General features: G+C 55.1%; 1 protein-coding gene across 2 annotated transcripts in view; it reads right to left on the reverse strand.

The window, feature by feature from the left end:
• Window positions 1–16,668, reverse strand: part of ATRN (attractin) — a 110,921-nt gene that overhangs the window by 23,577 nt on the left and 70,676 nt on the right. For both annotated transcript variants that reach the window (XM_073649289.1, XM_073649285.1), the window contains exons 25-26: window positions 3,751–3,812; window positions 3,230–3,308 (exon numbers count right to left, since the gene is read on the reverse strand). In XM_073649289.1, coding sequence (XP_073505390.1) covers window positions 3,230–3,308; window positions 3,751–3,812 — 141 coding nt within the window. The remainder of the gene's footprint in view (window positions 1–3,229; window positions 3,309–3,750; window positions 3,813–16,668) is intronic.

Here is a 16,668-nt window from a genome sequence, read left to right on the forward strand (position 1 = left end):
AGGGGGAGAGAAAGAAGAAGAAGGGCCGGCCCGAAGGGGGAGAAAGGGGAAGAAGGGCCGGCCCGGAGGGGGAGAAAGGGGAAGAAGGGCCCGGCCCGGAGGGAGAGAAAGGGGAAGAAGGGACGGTCCGGAGGGGGAGAAAGGGGAAGAAGGGACGGTCCGGAGGGGGAGAAAGGGGAAGAAGGGACGGTCCGGAGGGGGAGAAAGGGGAAGACTGGATGGGCCGGAGGGGGAGAAAGAAAGGGACGGGCCGGAGGGGGAGAAAGAAAGGGACGGGCCGGAGGGGGAGAAGAAGTGGAAGCTGGGACAGGTCGGGGAGAAGAAGTGGAAGCTGGGACAGGTTGGGGAGAAGAAGTGGAAGCTGGGACAGGTCGGGGAGAAGAAGTGGAAGCTGGGACAGGTCGGGGAGAAGAAGTGGAAGCTGGGACAGGTCGGGGAGAAGAAGAGGAATAAGGGAAAGGCCGGGGGTGAAGGGGAAGAATCGAGAGGCCGGGGGTGAAGGGGAAGAAGGGAGAGGCCGGGGGTGAAGGGGAAGAAGGGAGAGGCCGGGGGTGAAGGGGAAGAAGGGGGAAGAAGGGAGAGGCCGGGGGAAAAAAGGGAAAGACTGACAGGCCATGGGAAAAAAGGGAAAGAATGGACAAGCTGGGGGTAAAGGTGTAGAAGGGACAGGCCAGGGGGCCTATCCCCAATAATATTTACTGTATGTAAAGAACACATCCTCACAGCCTCTTATAATGGAAGGGACGCATATAAGTTAAAATCTATGTTAACAAATTAATTCCCATGTAGATAAACCGGGTGGCGCCTCATGCAGACACTGTCCCACAACAGCCACTCTGGGGTATACGGAGAGTATGTGGAGGGTCCTGTCCTCCCAGGCCCTGTGCAGCACTGACACTCGCTTGGCTTTGTACCCCGCGGCCCCCACATCCACACCAGACACATACTCCAATACTCGGGGACGATGTATTAGGGCCGGGAGCTGCACATTTGGAGACGTATTGATCGTCGGCTGTGGGGCTGCTCCATGTATAATTCATGGCGGCTTTACAGCCCTGCGTCTGGCCGGACTGGTCTGGTAGTGAAACAATGAATTATTTATTGATAATTAAGTCGGCAAAACATTTGTAAGTCGTTAAGAGACGCAATTAAGTCGCTTCTTGTTATGGTGAATTATAGTAAGGGAAATAGGAAAACATTATTAAACCTGGCTTTAAATACGGCGGCCATAAAAGGTGCTGAAAAGGAAAAGCACCTCTACATAAATCACCGCCGGCCGCTGAAATCAAAAGAGGGCTAGCAGAAAAACAACAATGGCTACCAAAGGACAAGCTCTTTAACCAGAGAGGCACAAAGGGGGGAACGAGGTGCACAAAAGGGGGGAATGAGGTGCACAAAAGGGGGGAACGAGGTGCACAAAAGGGGGGAACGAGGTGCACAAAAGGGGGGAACGAGGTGCACAAAAGGGGGGAACGAGGTGCACAAAAGGGGGGAACGAGGTGCTCAAAGGGGCGGAGGATGGCGGCAAAGCGATAAGCAAGAATTCTATTACCCAAGGAGGTCCGGTGATGTCACAGAGGGATGGTACTGTTATCTGAGGAGGTCCGGTGATGTCACAGAGGGATGGTACTGTTATCTGGGGAGGTCCAGTGATGTCACAGAGGATGGTACTGTTATCTGGTGAGGTCCGGTGATGTCACAGTGGGATGGTACTGTTATCTGGGGAGGTCCAGTGATGTCACAGAGGATGGTACTGTTATCTGGGGAGGTCCAGTGATGTCACAGAGGATGGTACTGTTATCTGGGGAGGTCCGGTGATGTCACAGAGGGATGGTACTGTTATCTGGGGAGGTCCGGTGATGTCACAGTGGGATGGTACTGTTATCTGGGGAGGTCCGGTGATGTCACAGAGGGATGGTACTGTTATCTGGGGAGGTCCGGTGATGTCACAGAGGGATGGTACTGTTATCTGGGGAGGTCCGGTGATGTCACAGTGGGATCGTACTGTTATCTGGGGAGGTCCAGTGATGTCACAGAGGGATGGTACTGTTATCTGGGGAGGTCCAGTGATGTCACAGAGGATGGTACTGTTATCTGGTGAGGTCCGGTGATGTCACAGTGGGATGGTACTGTTATCTGGGGAGGTCTGGTGATGTCACAGAGGGATGGTACTGTTATCTGGTGAGGTCCGGTGATGTCACAGTGGGATGGTACTGTTATCTGGGGAGGTCCGGTGATGTCACAGAGGGATGGTACTGTTATCTGGGGAGGTCCGGTGATGTCACAGAGGGATGGTACTGTTATCTGGGGAGGTCCGGTGATGTCACAGTGGGATCGTACTGTTATCTGGGGAGGTCCGGTGATGTCACAGAGGGATGGTACTGTTATCTGGGGAGGTCCGGTGATGTCACAGAGGGATGGTACTGTTATCTGGGGAGGTCCGGTGATGTCACAGAGGGATGGTACTGTTATCTGGGGAGGTCCGGTGATGTCACAGTGGGATCGTACTGTTATCTGGGGAGGTCCAGTGATGTCACAGAGGGATGGTACTGTTATCTGGTGAGGTCCGGTGATGTCACAGTGGGATGGTACTGTTATCTGGGGAGGTCCGGTGATGTCACAGTGGGATCGTACTGTTATCTGGGGAGGTCCAGTGATGTCACAGAGGGATGGTACTGTTATCTGGTGAGGTCCGGTGATGTCACAGTGGGATCGTACTGTTATCTGGGGAGGTCCAGTGATGTCACAGAGGGATGGTACTGTTATCTGGTGAGGTCCGGTGATGTCACAGAGGGATGGTACTGTTATCTGGGGAGGTCCGGTGATGTCACAGAGGGATGGTACTGTTATCTGGGGAGGTCTGGTGAGGTCACAGAGGGATGGTACCGTTCGCTGGGGAGGTCACAGAGGGATGGGAGGTCTGGTGATATTTTCTGGTGATGGGAGGTCTGGTGAGATATTTTGGTAAGGTTGGTAAAGGGTAAGGGAATCTGGTCTGATCTGTGCTGCATTTGTGACACTGCTCTAAAAAATACAGTAGGACATTGCAACATGCTATTCATTTATCTACAAGCTTAGCACAAATAAAGTTGCAGGACTGGGGGAAACTGAAGTAGTGAGCGGCCCCCCAGCAGCCAAGCCTGGCGAGACGCCAGCACTGCCCGTCTGTATGGACCACACACCAGTCTGACATTATATTGTGGAGCCATCTAACAATGACGCTTCTCACCTCTCTTCTCCTTGAAGCCCAACAACTTTGTTTAATTTTCCAGACTACAGCGGCCACCAGGAGCAGGGAGAGGAAACAACTGCAAGAGAAATCCGAGCAGCAGAAAGTCAGTGCAATGTGCAAGTGACACCACCGGGTGGCAGCAAAACACTAAAAACAAAACTTTCTACATTCAACATTCAACCAATGAGAGCTTTAGTGTAAAGTTTTGTTGCACTTTTTGTTTTAACCCCTTAATTTTTTTTAGTTTTTTCTGCATTTTTTTTCCTCTCCTTTCAAGAGCCATGAATTTTTTTTTATTTTTCCGTCAACATAGGCAAATGGGGGCTTCTTTTTTTTTTTTTGGAAAGGAGAGGTGGGGGGGGGGGACCAGTTTTAGATTTGAACCACAGCTGACAGCTGCCCGGTTCCAGTAGCAGTACGTCATGGGGTGGGAAGGGGCTAAAGAAACTCATCTAATCAATAGTCCTGCGCCCATCACCCAGCTGCCGCCCCAACAGCAAACATATAAGGAGTCCTACCTGAAAAACGTGACAAAGAACTGTACCAAGTCCATAAAGTTACTATGCTGAGAGAAGGCGATCTGGAAGAGAAGATAAACAGGGTGAGGGTCCGGGGACGCCGGGGTCTAAAAAACTTATCTCCGGTCCTCCCTATGGCGGAGTCTTTACTGTCCGGTCCATCCTGTATACGGCCGGCTTCACACATCGGACCTTCACCGAGCGAGCGCAGAGGACTCATCACCCTGATAGGTGTAGATAAAGCGGTCACGTATCGTTCAGGAGAGCCGCGGACGGTCTGTACTCGGTCGGTGAATGTCGCATGTGTGAATGTCCGCAGCACGCACATGTACACCCCTACCCGGCACGCACATGTACACCCGTACACCCCACGTACACGTACACCCGTACATGGCACGCACACCCGTACACCCGTACACGGCACGTACACCTGTACACGGCACGCACACCCGTACACGGCACACACACCCGTACACGGCACACACACCCGTAGCCGGCACGCACACCCGTACACCCGTACCCGGCACGCACACCCGTACACGGCACGCACACCCGTACACCCGTACACGGCACGTACACCCGTACACGGCACGTACACGCACACCCGTACACGGCACGCACACCCGTACACGGCACGCACACGTACACCCGTACACGGCACGTACACCCGTACACGGCACGTACACGTACACCCGTACACGGCACGTACACCCGTACACGGCACGTACATACATATACACCCGTACACGGCACGTACATACATATACACCCGTACACGGCACGTACATACATATACACCCGTACACGGCACGTACATACATATACACCCGTACACGGCACGTACATACATATACACCCGTACACGGCACGTACACGCACACCCGTACACGGCACGCACACCCGTACACGGCACGCACACGTACACCCGTACACGGCACGTACACCCGTACACGGCACGTACACGTACACCCGTACACGGCACGTACACCCGTACACGGCACGTACATACATATACACCCGTACACGGCACGTACATACATATACACCCGTACACGGCACGTACATACATATACACCCGTACACGGCACGTACATACATATACACCCGTACACGGCACGTACATACATATACACCCGTACACGGCACGTACATACATATACACCCGTACACGGCACGTACATACATATACACCCGTACACGGCACGTACATACATATACACCCGTACACGGCACGTACATACATATACACCCGTACACGGCACGTACATACATATACACCCGTACACGGCACGTACGTACATACATATACACCCGTACACGGCACGTACATACATATACACCCGTACACGGCACGTACATACATATACACCCGTACACGGCACGTACATACATATACACCCGTACACGGCACGTACATACATATACACCCGTACACGGCACGTACATACATATACACCCGTACACGGCACGTACATACATATACACCCGTACACGGCACGTACATACATATACACCCGTACACGGCACGTACATACATATACACCCGTACACGGCACGTACATACATATACACCCGTACACGGCACGTACATACATATACAACCGTACACGGCACGTACATACATATACACCCGTACACGGCACATACATATACACCCGTACACGGCACATACATATACACCCGTACACGGCACATACATATACACCCGTACACAGCACATACATATACACCCGTACACAGCACATACATATACACCCGTACACAGCACATACATATACACCCGTACACAGCACATACATATACACCCGTACACAGCACATACATATACACCCGTACACAGCACATACATATACACCCGTACACAGCACATACATATACACCCGTACACAGCACATACATATACACCCGTACACAGCACATACATATACACCCGTACACAGCACATACATATACACCCGTACACAGCACATACATATACACCTGTACACAGCACATACATATACACCTGTACACAGCACATACGTCATCACAGCACTGCATACAGCGCCGGCCCATCCACCCCAATCACAGGATAGGTTCACACTTGCTTCCTGTTATAATTTATGAATGAGTCTCCTGACACTGGGTGAAAAGTCGACAGGTTTTGCTCTTATTTTATTCCCAGTCCTCTCTAAGTATTACGTGTTTTTTTTTTTTTTTTTATTTATTAAAATCCTCTATATGGTTCCAGAGATATAGGCCATTATATTTACTGCAAATGTTACAGTCTTCACTGAGGGGGCATGGCTCACAGAGCAGCATAAAGCCACGCCCCCAGAGGAGCCCGACAGCCCCGCCCCCCAGAGGAGCCCGACAGCCCCGCCCCCCAGAGGAGCCCGACAGCCCCGCCCCCCAGAGGAGCCCGACAGCCCCGCCCCCCAGAGGAGCCCGACAGCCCCGCCCCCCAGAGGAGCCCGACAGCCCCGCCCCCCAGAGGAGCCCGACAGCCACGCCGAGCAGAGGAGCCCGACAGCCACGCCGAGCAGAGGAGCCCGACAGCCACGCCGAGCAGAGGAGCCCGACAGCCACGCCGAGCAGAGGAGCCCGACAGCCACGCCCCCCAGAGGAGCCCGACAGCCACGCCCCCACAGTATAGACCATAAAAATTAGCACTAAATAAAACAAAACCTCTCTCTGGAACCGTGCAACGTATTTAAAAAATAATAATAATAAATGAAATATCAGGTAAACAGCGGGAATAAAATAAGACTAAAATGTACCCACTCCTGATCTGGTGACAGGTCCCTTTAAAAACCCTTCAGTTAATATCCAACGCTGATATCTGCAACAGTGTAAGTAAATCAAGATCGGCCATGGGTAGGGGAGCCCCACAGACGCCGGGCAGGGGGAGCCCCACAGACGCCGGGCAGGGGGAGCCCCACAGACGCCGGGCAGGGGGAGCCCCACAGACGCCGGGCAGGGGGAGCCCCACAGACGCCGGGCAGGGGGAGCCCCACAGACGCCGGGCAGGAAAACACAATTGCTAAAAAAAAGCCCAAAAATAAAATCATTCCCTGGCCCCATATAATTCTACTTTAGACGAGTGCCATTGCTTTCCAGCAGATGTCTGGAACAAATAACTATAGAAATAATTCCCATAACTAAGGCTGTGTTCACACTTGTTTCCTCAGGATGACGGGCCCCATGGCCCTACTGGCTCAGTCTGGGCTCACACCGACGTCCTGTTAGAAAAGCTTTGTCACAGAAACAAGTGAACGATGTGAAATATCGAGGTCCCGCAGAAAGTTCTACAGATATTTGCCAGCTGACCTGCCAGACATTGGGGACCTCGCTGCGGCTCCAGTCGGGGGTCGGCACGTCCATTGGAGGATCGCAGCTCTGACAGTGTGTGCACGGAGGTGATGACCCGGGAATGTGAGGATGCGGAGGCGGCTGGCACTGCCCTCTCATAAGGCACAGACTGGTAATTACATGATTCATGGCACTCACATCCTCATTCCAGATAAAGTGCGACCAACTGAGTCAGCTTATAACAGCGCCCCCAGTGCAGAAATGGTGGTACTGAGGACTGTGCCAGGAATCCCCGGTGGGTGCACAAGAGCCGCTAACAGTGATCGGCACACACAGTCCTCTCCTCCTGTACTCCCTGCTGTTATACTAACAGTGATCCGCACACACAGTCCTCTCCTCCTGTACTCCCTGCTGTTATACTAACAGTGATCGGCACACACAGTCCTCTCCTCCTGTACTCCCTGCTGTTATACTAACAGTGATCCGCACACACAGTCCTCTCCTCCTGTACTCCCTGCTGTTATACTAACAGTGATCGGCACACACAGTCCTCTCCTCCTGTACTCCCTGCTGTTATACTAACAGTGATCCGCACACACAGTCCTCTCCTCCTGTACTCCCTGCTGTTATACTAACAGTGATCCGCACACACAGTCCTCTCCTCCTGTACTCCCTGCTGTTATACAGGAGATACTAACAGTGATCCGCACACACAGTCCTCTCCTCCTGTACTCCCTGCTGTTATACTAACAGTGATCCGCGCACACAGTCCTCTCCTCCTGTACTCCCTGCTGTTATACAGGAGATACTAACAGTGATCCGCACACACAGTCCTCTCCTCCTGTACTCCCTGCTGTTATACAGGAGATACTAACAGTGATCCGCACACACAGTCCTCTCCTCCTGTACTCCCTGCTGTTATACTAACAGTGATCCGCACACACAGTCCTCTCCTCCTGTACTCCCTGCTGTTATACTAACAGTGATCCGCACACACAGTCCTCTCCTCCTGTACTCCCTGCTGTTATACAGGAGATACTAACAGTGATCGGCACACACAGTCCTCTCCTCCTGTACTCCCTGCTGTTATACTAACAGTGATCGGCACACACAGTCCTCTCCTCCTGTACTCCCTGCTGTTATACTAACAGTGATCCGCACACACAGTCCTCTCCTCCTGTACTCCCTGCTGTTATACAGGAGATACTAACAGTGATCCGCACACACAGTCCTCTCCTCCTGTACTCCCTGCTGTTATACTAACAGTGATCCGCGCACACAGTCCTCTCCTCCTGTACTCCTTGCTGTTATACAGATGATACTAACAGTGATCCGCACACACAGTCCTCTCCTCCTGTACTCCCTGCTGTTATACAGATGATACTAACAGTGATCGGCACACACAGTCCTCTCCTCCTGTACTCCCTGCTGTTATACAGATGATACTAACAGTGATCGGCACACACAGTCCTCTCCTCCTGTACTCCCTGCTGTTATACAGATGATACTAACAGTGATCCGCACACACAGTCCTCTCCTCCTGTACTCCCTGCTGTTATACAGGTGTCACTGATATATTGGCCATATTGGTGTTCACCAGCACTCAAGCTTTCCAGTAGGGAACAGAGAAGAATGGAAACCACAGCTGATGTCTGGCTGGGGACCGGGACCAGGCCCAGGACAGGACGGCTAGCGAGGACAGTGTTGCTAGGTGATCCCTAATCCTTGTACCAGGAATGGTTCAGCCGCGACCACAAAAGACCCTTTTATGCGTCTCCGAGGCGACGTTGCAGGGTCGGGACAGCATGCTAATTTGCAGACCTCATTTTTTGCTTTGTGCCACTGTGGTGAATCTGTGAAAAATGCAATTATATGAAAAGAAGGGGAGGAAACAGAAAAGCAAAATTCCCAGTGCTCCCAGCATGCAGTCCTCCGACACCCCCAGTGCAGCCAGCCCGTCCTACGTGTCGGATGTGCGGCTGCTTTCCTGGAGGGACGGTTTCATCACTCGCTGTATGTGCAGTGATGACGCCTACCACACCTCCGACAACAGGTAGAGCAAGTATCCGAAACCGCGCGGACACTGATCACGCCGGCCGGGCCGGATATTCTGCATCCGACACCAGAGACGCCCGGGAGAGATGAACAAAACTGAACCTACTAAAACGTTTTCCAAAAGACTTAGCATTTCATTGCTTCAGGATTCTTAAAGGGTTTTCTGGTTTTGGAGAATCCTTGTCTGTTTGTAAAAAACAAAGTGGCTATGCTCACCCTCCCCGGGTCCAATGAAGAGTCTATACCAGCGACGCGACAACGATGCAGTCAGTGAGCTCGGTGGCTTGCGACTTGGGCAGAACCGCTGAGCTGAGTGATTGACTGCAGTGTTGCAAACCGTAACATACTCAGCACTGGACCCGGTGAGGGTGAATAAAGCAAGGTTTGATTTCGTCTGCTCACCTCCCGACAGTTATGTGACCTGGCGGCTGGATACATGGATGGAGGGGCGGTTACTCGCAGACTATAGTTACACTTTCACCGCCCTCCGATGCAGGCGATTGCTTGCAAACTTGTATTTGGGACGTCAAAGTATCTCTGTCGTCCCGTTGCGACCCCTCACCTCCAAGTATTAGGGGCTTAAACCTACCCAATAAATGATGCAGATATACGGGGGTCTATGGCAGCGCAGCAGTGATCACATGACCAGAACCCCGATGTACGGACTGTCACACAGTGACGGTGACATTTCTACACGCGGTCGTGTTAAAGAGCGACCTGAGCGTTCACTCTGATGCCGGCGCTTACATCACCGCCTGCAGGGCTCGTGTTCCCGAGATCACAGCCGTCCGCAGTGTTATAATCTCCAGCACAGATCAGCAATCGAGAATAACAAACACATGTAGCAGAGCCGGGGTTGTCGGCGCTGCCTGGCGCAGCAGAGCCGGGGTTGTCGGCGCTGCCTGGCGCAGCAGAGCCGGGGTTGTCGGCGCTGCCTGGCGCAGCAGAGCCGGGGTTGGCGGCGCTGCCTGGCGCAGCAGAGCCGGGGTTGGCGGCGCTGCCTGGCGCAGCAGAGCCGGGGTTGGCGGCGCTCCCTGGCGCAGCAGAGCCGGGGTTGGCGGCGCTCCCTGGCGCAGCAGAGCCGGGGTTGGCGGCGCTCCCTGGCGCAGCAGAGCCGGGGTTGGCGGCGCTCCCTGGCGCAGCAGAGCCGGGGTTGTCGGCGCTCCCTGGCGCAGCAGAGCCGGGGTTGTCGGCGCTCCCGCCACAGCAGAGCCGTAGTTGGCAGCCCTCCCGCCACAGCAGAGCCGTAGTTGGCAGCCCTCCCGCCACAGTAGAGCTGTAGTTGGCAGCGCTCCCGCCACAGCAGAGCACAGTAAAATACACTGCCCTAGGCGTCCATGTACTTCTCCAAATGCCAACAGCGCCTACATTTTATGTGACATTTTACACCTATAATAACAAATAACTGCAGTGGACACTTAAAAAATAAATAAATAAATAAATAATAGGTTACATGTCCAAAAAAGTACACAAATTGTACGAGTCCCCCCTTTCCTGTGTGTTCAGGTCTCAAAGTTTGTACATTTCCAGCTGTGATCTAATGTGTTGCAGTAAGGGCCTATCAGTATACACAGGGGCCACTACATTGCGGCCCCTCCAAATGTTTACTGTGCAGGGGAGGGTCCGCAGGGGTACGTTCTTGCCTCTTACCCTGTAAAACTTCCAACAAAATTTAAACAAAGTTTAACTCGTCACCTACTGTAAAAAAAAACAAATAAAATCACATCCAATTTACACTTATTGGAGCCGAGAAGAAAACCAAAATGTCCTTGTAATAAAAAATATATAAAAGTAAAATATAAATAATCTGGAAATATTTGCAATATTTTTTTTTCTTGCCAAGGGTCAATGGGCGGACGAATGCAAAAAGTGATCAAAACTTTTTACTAGTTGGGCAAAACCACAACAAGACAGACAAAAAAAAAGTAAAAGTAAAGCAAAGTTATGACAATGGACGTCCCCCCCGTCTGTCCTCCTGATACTCTTACCACATGTGTCCGGCTCCACAGTCCACCAGAAGGAAAAAGTTAGAAAACAAGGAAAGGAGAGGCGGCGGCGAGAGCTCCTCCGACACTGGCGAAGGAGGGGGAAAGAAAAGTGCAGGAGACGTTACCTTGAGTGAGAAATTGAAGTTCTACTAAAACGACGCGGATGGAACAAAAGCAAAAAAAATTAAAAAGTCGTTCTCAAGTCTCGGGCGCCCGGGACGGAGCCTTCCCAATCTCCGACATTATGAGAGCAGGAAGCACTTGGGTAGAAAAAGGGAAAAAAAAATCCCAGATCAGTGCCAAAAATAAGGCAGGAATAGCTGGAGAGGAAGCATCTGCTTCATCTTTCAAAGTGTCCCTCACACGCTCTGTTTCCAATCAGGGCTCGCCTGCTCCTCCTCCTCCTCCTCCTCCTCCCTGCAGCAGGAGCAATGCCAGGCAGGTCCTGGAAAGAAGCTGCTAATTGCACAAATCTGGGAGTCATTATTTACACTAATAAACTGCGCGGATTGAAAACAAATTAATTCATGACGGCGGCGGAGCTGCTGCCATCCTCTGTGTGCGGAACCACAGCTTCTGCTGGAGAACGGTGCGCCCGGGAAAAAGCAAACAACACCTGCGAAACACAGGACAACCCCTCCCCTCATGAGGGTCCTGGACCTTAAAAAGGGACCCCATACACTCAGATTCAGAGATAAAATTATACCAAGTGATGCAGCTTATAGGAGCTGGGTCATAATCACTGGAAACGTGACTAGGCAGGTCCTATAATCGGCATGATGTGAGCACTGCACAGTCCGCGCCCGCATCCTCCACCATCTGTGCAGGGTGAGGAGGAGATGATCACCCTGTACCTGGGAACACGACTGTGATGACAACTCCGGTATGTGGACGGTGAAGTAGGTCACCGAGTCATCTAATGTAATTACACAGGGCGCTCGCAGGGCCAGTAGGGCGAGATGTCAGATGGGTCACACTTGGGTTGGAAGTATTTTTTTTTTTTTGCTACATATTACAGTCACTGTAAAATCACATCCGGAGAAGAATTCTGCAAGTGAGTAAGGTAGGGGGACCAAGTGCGCGCACCAGCCGGAGCTCGGGGGTGGGTGGGGGGGAGCGCGAACACCTGCCGGGGTACAGGGGGAGGGAGGGGTGCGCCAAGCGAGCACACCAGCCAGGCCTCAGGGGGTAATGGGGGGCCAAGGGCGCACACAAGCCGGGGCTCAGGGGGTAAAGCGGGGGCCAAGCGAGCACACCAGCCAGGCCTCAGGGGGTAATGGGGGGCCAAGGGCGCACACAAGCCGGGGCTCAGGGGGTAAAGCGGGGGCCAAGAAAGCACACCCACCGGGGCTCAGGGGGTAAAGTGGGGGCCAAGAACACACACCCGCCAGGGCTCGGGCGGTAACGGGGGACAAAGGCAGACACCCGCCAGGGCTCGGGGGAAGGGCAAGTGGGCGCACCAGCTAGGGGTCGGGCCAAGTGTGCGCACCAGCTGGGTTTCGGGAAGGGGGGAGACAAGCGCACGCATCAGCTGGGGCTCGGGAGGGTTGGCCCCCAAGTGCGCGCACCAGCCGGGGCTCGGGAGGGGGGTTGGGGCTCAAGTGTGAGCACTAGCCAGGGCTCGGAGGAAGGCCAAGTGCGCGCACCAGCCAGGGGTCGCAGGAAGGCCAAGTGCGCGCACCAGCCAGGGGTCGCAGGAAGGCCAAGTGCACGCACCAGCCAGGGGTCGCAGGAAGGCCAAGTGCGTGCACCAGCCAGGGGTCGCGGGAAGGCCAAGTGCGCGCACCAGCCAGGAGTCGCGGGAAGGCCAAGTGCGCGCACCAGCCAGGGGTCGCGGGAAGGCCAAGTGCGCGCACCAGCCAGGGGTCGCGGGAAGGCCAAGTGCGCGCACCAGCCAGGGGTCGCGGGAAGGCCAAGTGCGTGCACCAGCCAGGGGTCGCGGGAAGGCCAAGTGCGCGCACCGGCCAAGTGTGCGCACCAGCCAGGGGTCACGGGAAGGCCAAGTGCGCGCACCAGCCAGGGGTCGCGGGAAGGCCAAGTGCGTGCATCGGCCAAGTGCGCGCACCAGCCAGGGGGCGCGGGAAGGCCAAGTGCGCGCACCAGCCAGGGGCATGGGAAGGCCAAGTGCGCGCACCAGCCAGGGGGCGCGGGAAGGCCAAGTGCGCACACCAGCCAGGGGGCGCGGGAAAGCCAAGTGCGCGCACCAGCCAGGGGGCGCGGGAAAGCCAAGTGCGCGCACCAGCCAGGGGTCGCAGGAAGGCCAAGTGCGCGCACCAGCCGGGGTTCAGAGGGGACCAAGCACGCGCACAACCGCCAGAGCTTGGGGGACCCTATTCTGGGGACCAGTGGGGTCCCTGCAGATAGGGGTAATGTCTTCCTACAAGTTCACCCTTCAGAGGCGCACTACTGGATTTCTATCACTACAGCCATCAGAGGGTTTGGGCCGCTGCGCCCCTGCGTCCTCACAGAGCACCTAGTGTGCAGGGCACGCGTCCCCCGGGGGCAGCGCTGGCCGCCGCTGCTGTTTATACTCCTGTTTGGTCAGGAAATAGGAGCGAGTTTGTCCGAGCTGAGCCCCAGCACAAACAACATACCGGGCTGGTAACAAGGTATTTACCCCGCGCCGCCCTGGGAGCAGGCGGCGAGCACAGAGCGGGCATTCTCCGCCGTACACTGCACCCTGTGTGCTCGGCTTGGAAGTAGGAATCTGCGGGAGGAGAAAAAACATCCTAAAGCGACGGACGGCCTGAAACCACTTCAGTGATATTTATAGAGGAGCAGAGACGGGGAAGCTGCGGGTCCTGACCCGGCACAGGGCGCCATTCATAGCGCCAGCACCTGCACAATGACAGCACTCACAGGAGCGCACACCTACAGATGCAGCAGAGCTGAGCCGCACACTGTGCACTGTCCGCATGGACAGAGCCGGGGACCGCCGGGATCACCGCAGATCCAGGACTCGGTCCTTCATGATAACAGCCGCCTAATGTCAGACCTTAATGTGACAAACACAGCTCTGCTACATCCAGACTCTCCACAGAGAGGCACAAGCAGAGTCCGGAGCAGTGAGAACGAGCGCACAGAACCGTCCTCCCCACACTGCGGGGTCCTCCCCACACTGCGGGGTCCTCCCCACACTGCGGGGTCCTCCCCACACTGCGGGGTCCTCCCCACACTGCGGGGTCCTCCCACGTAATGAGTGCAGTGCGGGTCCTACAGAACCATCTATTACTGCAGCACAGACCGGCCCAAAAACACAGGACGAGCCGGGACCACTGAGGGGAAGGCGGCCCAGCATGTGGGGACTACAGGGGAGGGAGGGGCTGCAGTGATTACAGGGGTGGTGTGGCAGGGGCGGCAGTGATTACAGGGGAGGTGAGGGAGGGGCTGCAGTGATTACAGGGGTGGTGTGGCAGGGGCGGCAGTGATTACAGGGGAGGTGAGGGAGGGGCTGCAGTGATTACAGGGGAGGTGCGGCAGGGGCTGCAGTGATTACAGGGCAGGTGCGGGAGGGGCTGCAGTGATTACAGGGCAGGTGCGGGAGGGGCTGCAGTGATTACACGGGAGGGGCTGCAGTGATTACACGGGAGGTGCGGCAGGGGCTGCAGTGATTACAGGGCAGGTGCGGGAGGGGCTGCAGTGATTACACGGGAGGTGCGGGAGGGGCTGCAGTGATTACAGGGGTGGTGCGGGAGGGGCTGCAGTGATTACACGGGAGGTGCGGGAGGGGCTGCAGTGATTACACGGGAGGTGCGGGAGGGGCTGCAGTGATTACACGGGAGGTGCGGGAGGGGCTGCAGTGATTACAGGGGTGGTGCGGGAGGGGCGGCAGTGATTACAGGGGAGGTGCGGGAGGGGCTGCAGTGATTACACGGGAGGTGCGGGAGGGGCTGCAGTGATTACAGGGGTGGTGCGGGAGGGGCTGCAGTGATTACAGGGGTGGTGCGGGAGGGGCTGCAGTGATTACAGGGCAGGTGCGGGAGGGGCTGCAGTGATTACAGAGGTGGTGTGGGAGGGGCTGCAGTGATTACAGGGCAGGTGCGGGAGGGGCTGCAGTGATTACACGGGAGGTGCTGCAGTGATTACAGGGGAGGTGCGGGAGGGGCTGCAGTGATTGCAGGGGTGGTGCGGAAGGGGCGGCAGTGATTACAGGGGTGGTGCGGGAGGGGCGGCAGTGATTACAGGGGTGGTGCGGGAGGGGCTGCAGTGATTACAGGGCAGGTGCGGGAGGGGCTGCAGTGATTACAGGGCAGGTGCGGGAGGGGCTGCAGTGATTACAGGGCAGGTGCGGGAGGGGCTGCAGTGATTACAGGGGTGGTGCGGGAGGGGCTGCAGTGATTACAGGGGTGGTGCGGGAGGGGCTGCAGTGATTACAGGGGTGGTGCGGGAGGGGCTGCAGTGATTACAGGGGTGGTGCGGGAGGGGCTGCAGTGATTACAGGGGTGGTGCGGCAGGGGCTGTAGTGATTACAGAGGTGGTGTGGCAGGGGCTGCAGTGATTACAGAGGTGGTGTGGCAGGGGCTGCAGTGATTACAGGGGTGGTGTGGGAGGGGCTGCAGTGATTACAGGGGTGGTGCGGGAGAGGCTGCAGTGATTACAGAGGTGGTGTGGGAGGGGCTGCAGTGATTACAGGGGTGGTGTGGGAGGGGCTGCAGTGATTACAGGGGTGGTGTGGCAGGGGCTGCAGTGATTACAGAGGTGGTGTGGCAGGGGCTGCAGTGATTACAGAGGTGGTGTGGCAGGGGCTGCAGTGATTACAGAGGTGGTGCGGGAGGGGCTGCAGTGATTACAGAGGTGGTGTGGGAGGGGCTGCAGTGATTACAGGGGTGGTGTGGGAGAGGCTGCAGTGATTACAGGGGTGGTGTGGGAGAGGTTGTCTGTAGACAGGAGTAAAATGTTAATATTAAATGAGTATAGAATCTTAATTTTGGCTTCTCCTTGATGATAATGATAATCATCATTGTTACTATTGATCTGGGGGCTCAGTCACGCGGCACCCCGGATGAGGACATACTGCAGCTTGCTGTCTCTGATGCCCCAGTGCTGCACAACAAGAACTTCTCCAACTTTATAATGAACTTTGACTCAAACTTTTCTCACCAGAATTCCAGCAGAAAATATTATGAGTTTTGTCTTTTTTAGCAGCAGTCCGAGCTCCACACTGGTACAGGGGGGGGGGGGGGGGGGGAGCAGCCGAGGAGCGCGACCGAGTAATGCCGCAAAATGTGTGCCACCGCCATACTCAGCCCCGGATCAGAGAACATTGCACAAAGAGTTCCTATTCATTAACAGCAAGCACAGATATTGAAAACGGAAGAAAATGAAACACAGGATATAAAAATGGCTGAACATTTCCTAACAGTAGGTATAACCTATAAAACAGTAGGAGACCCTACAGGAATATACTGCGACACAACAAGCTCTGCTGCATCTGTGTGTGGATTTTCACTGCACTATGACTGGAAAGAGTTAATCCCGCCCCACACCACCCCTCCCCGACATCCCCCCCACCACCCATCCCCGACATCCCCCCCACCACCCATCCCCGACATCCCCCCCACCACCCATCCCCGACATCCCCCCC

The sequence above is a fragment of the Phyllobates terribilis genome, unplaced genomic scaffold, assembly GCF_046119375.1.
Source record: "Phyllobates terribilis strain yellow unplaced genomic scaffold, ASM4611937v1 Scaffold_1__5_contigs__length_1240528914, whole genome shotgun sequence".
Classification (NCBI taxonomy): Eukaryota; Metazoa; Chordata; class Amphibia; order Anura; family Dendrobatidae; genus Phyllobates; species Phyllobates terribilis.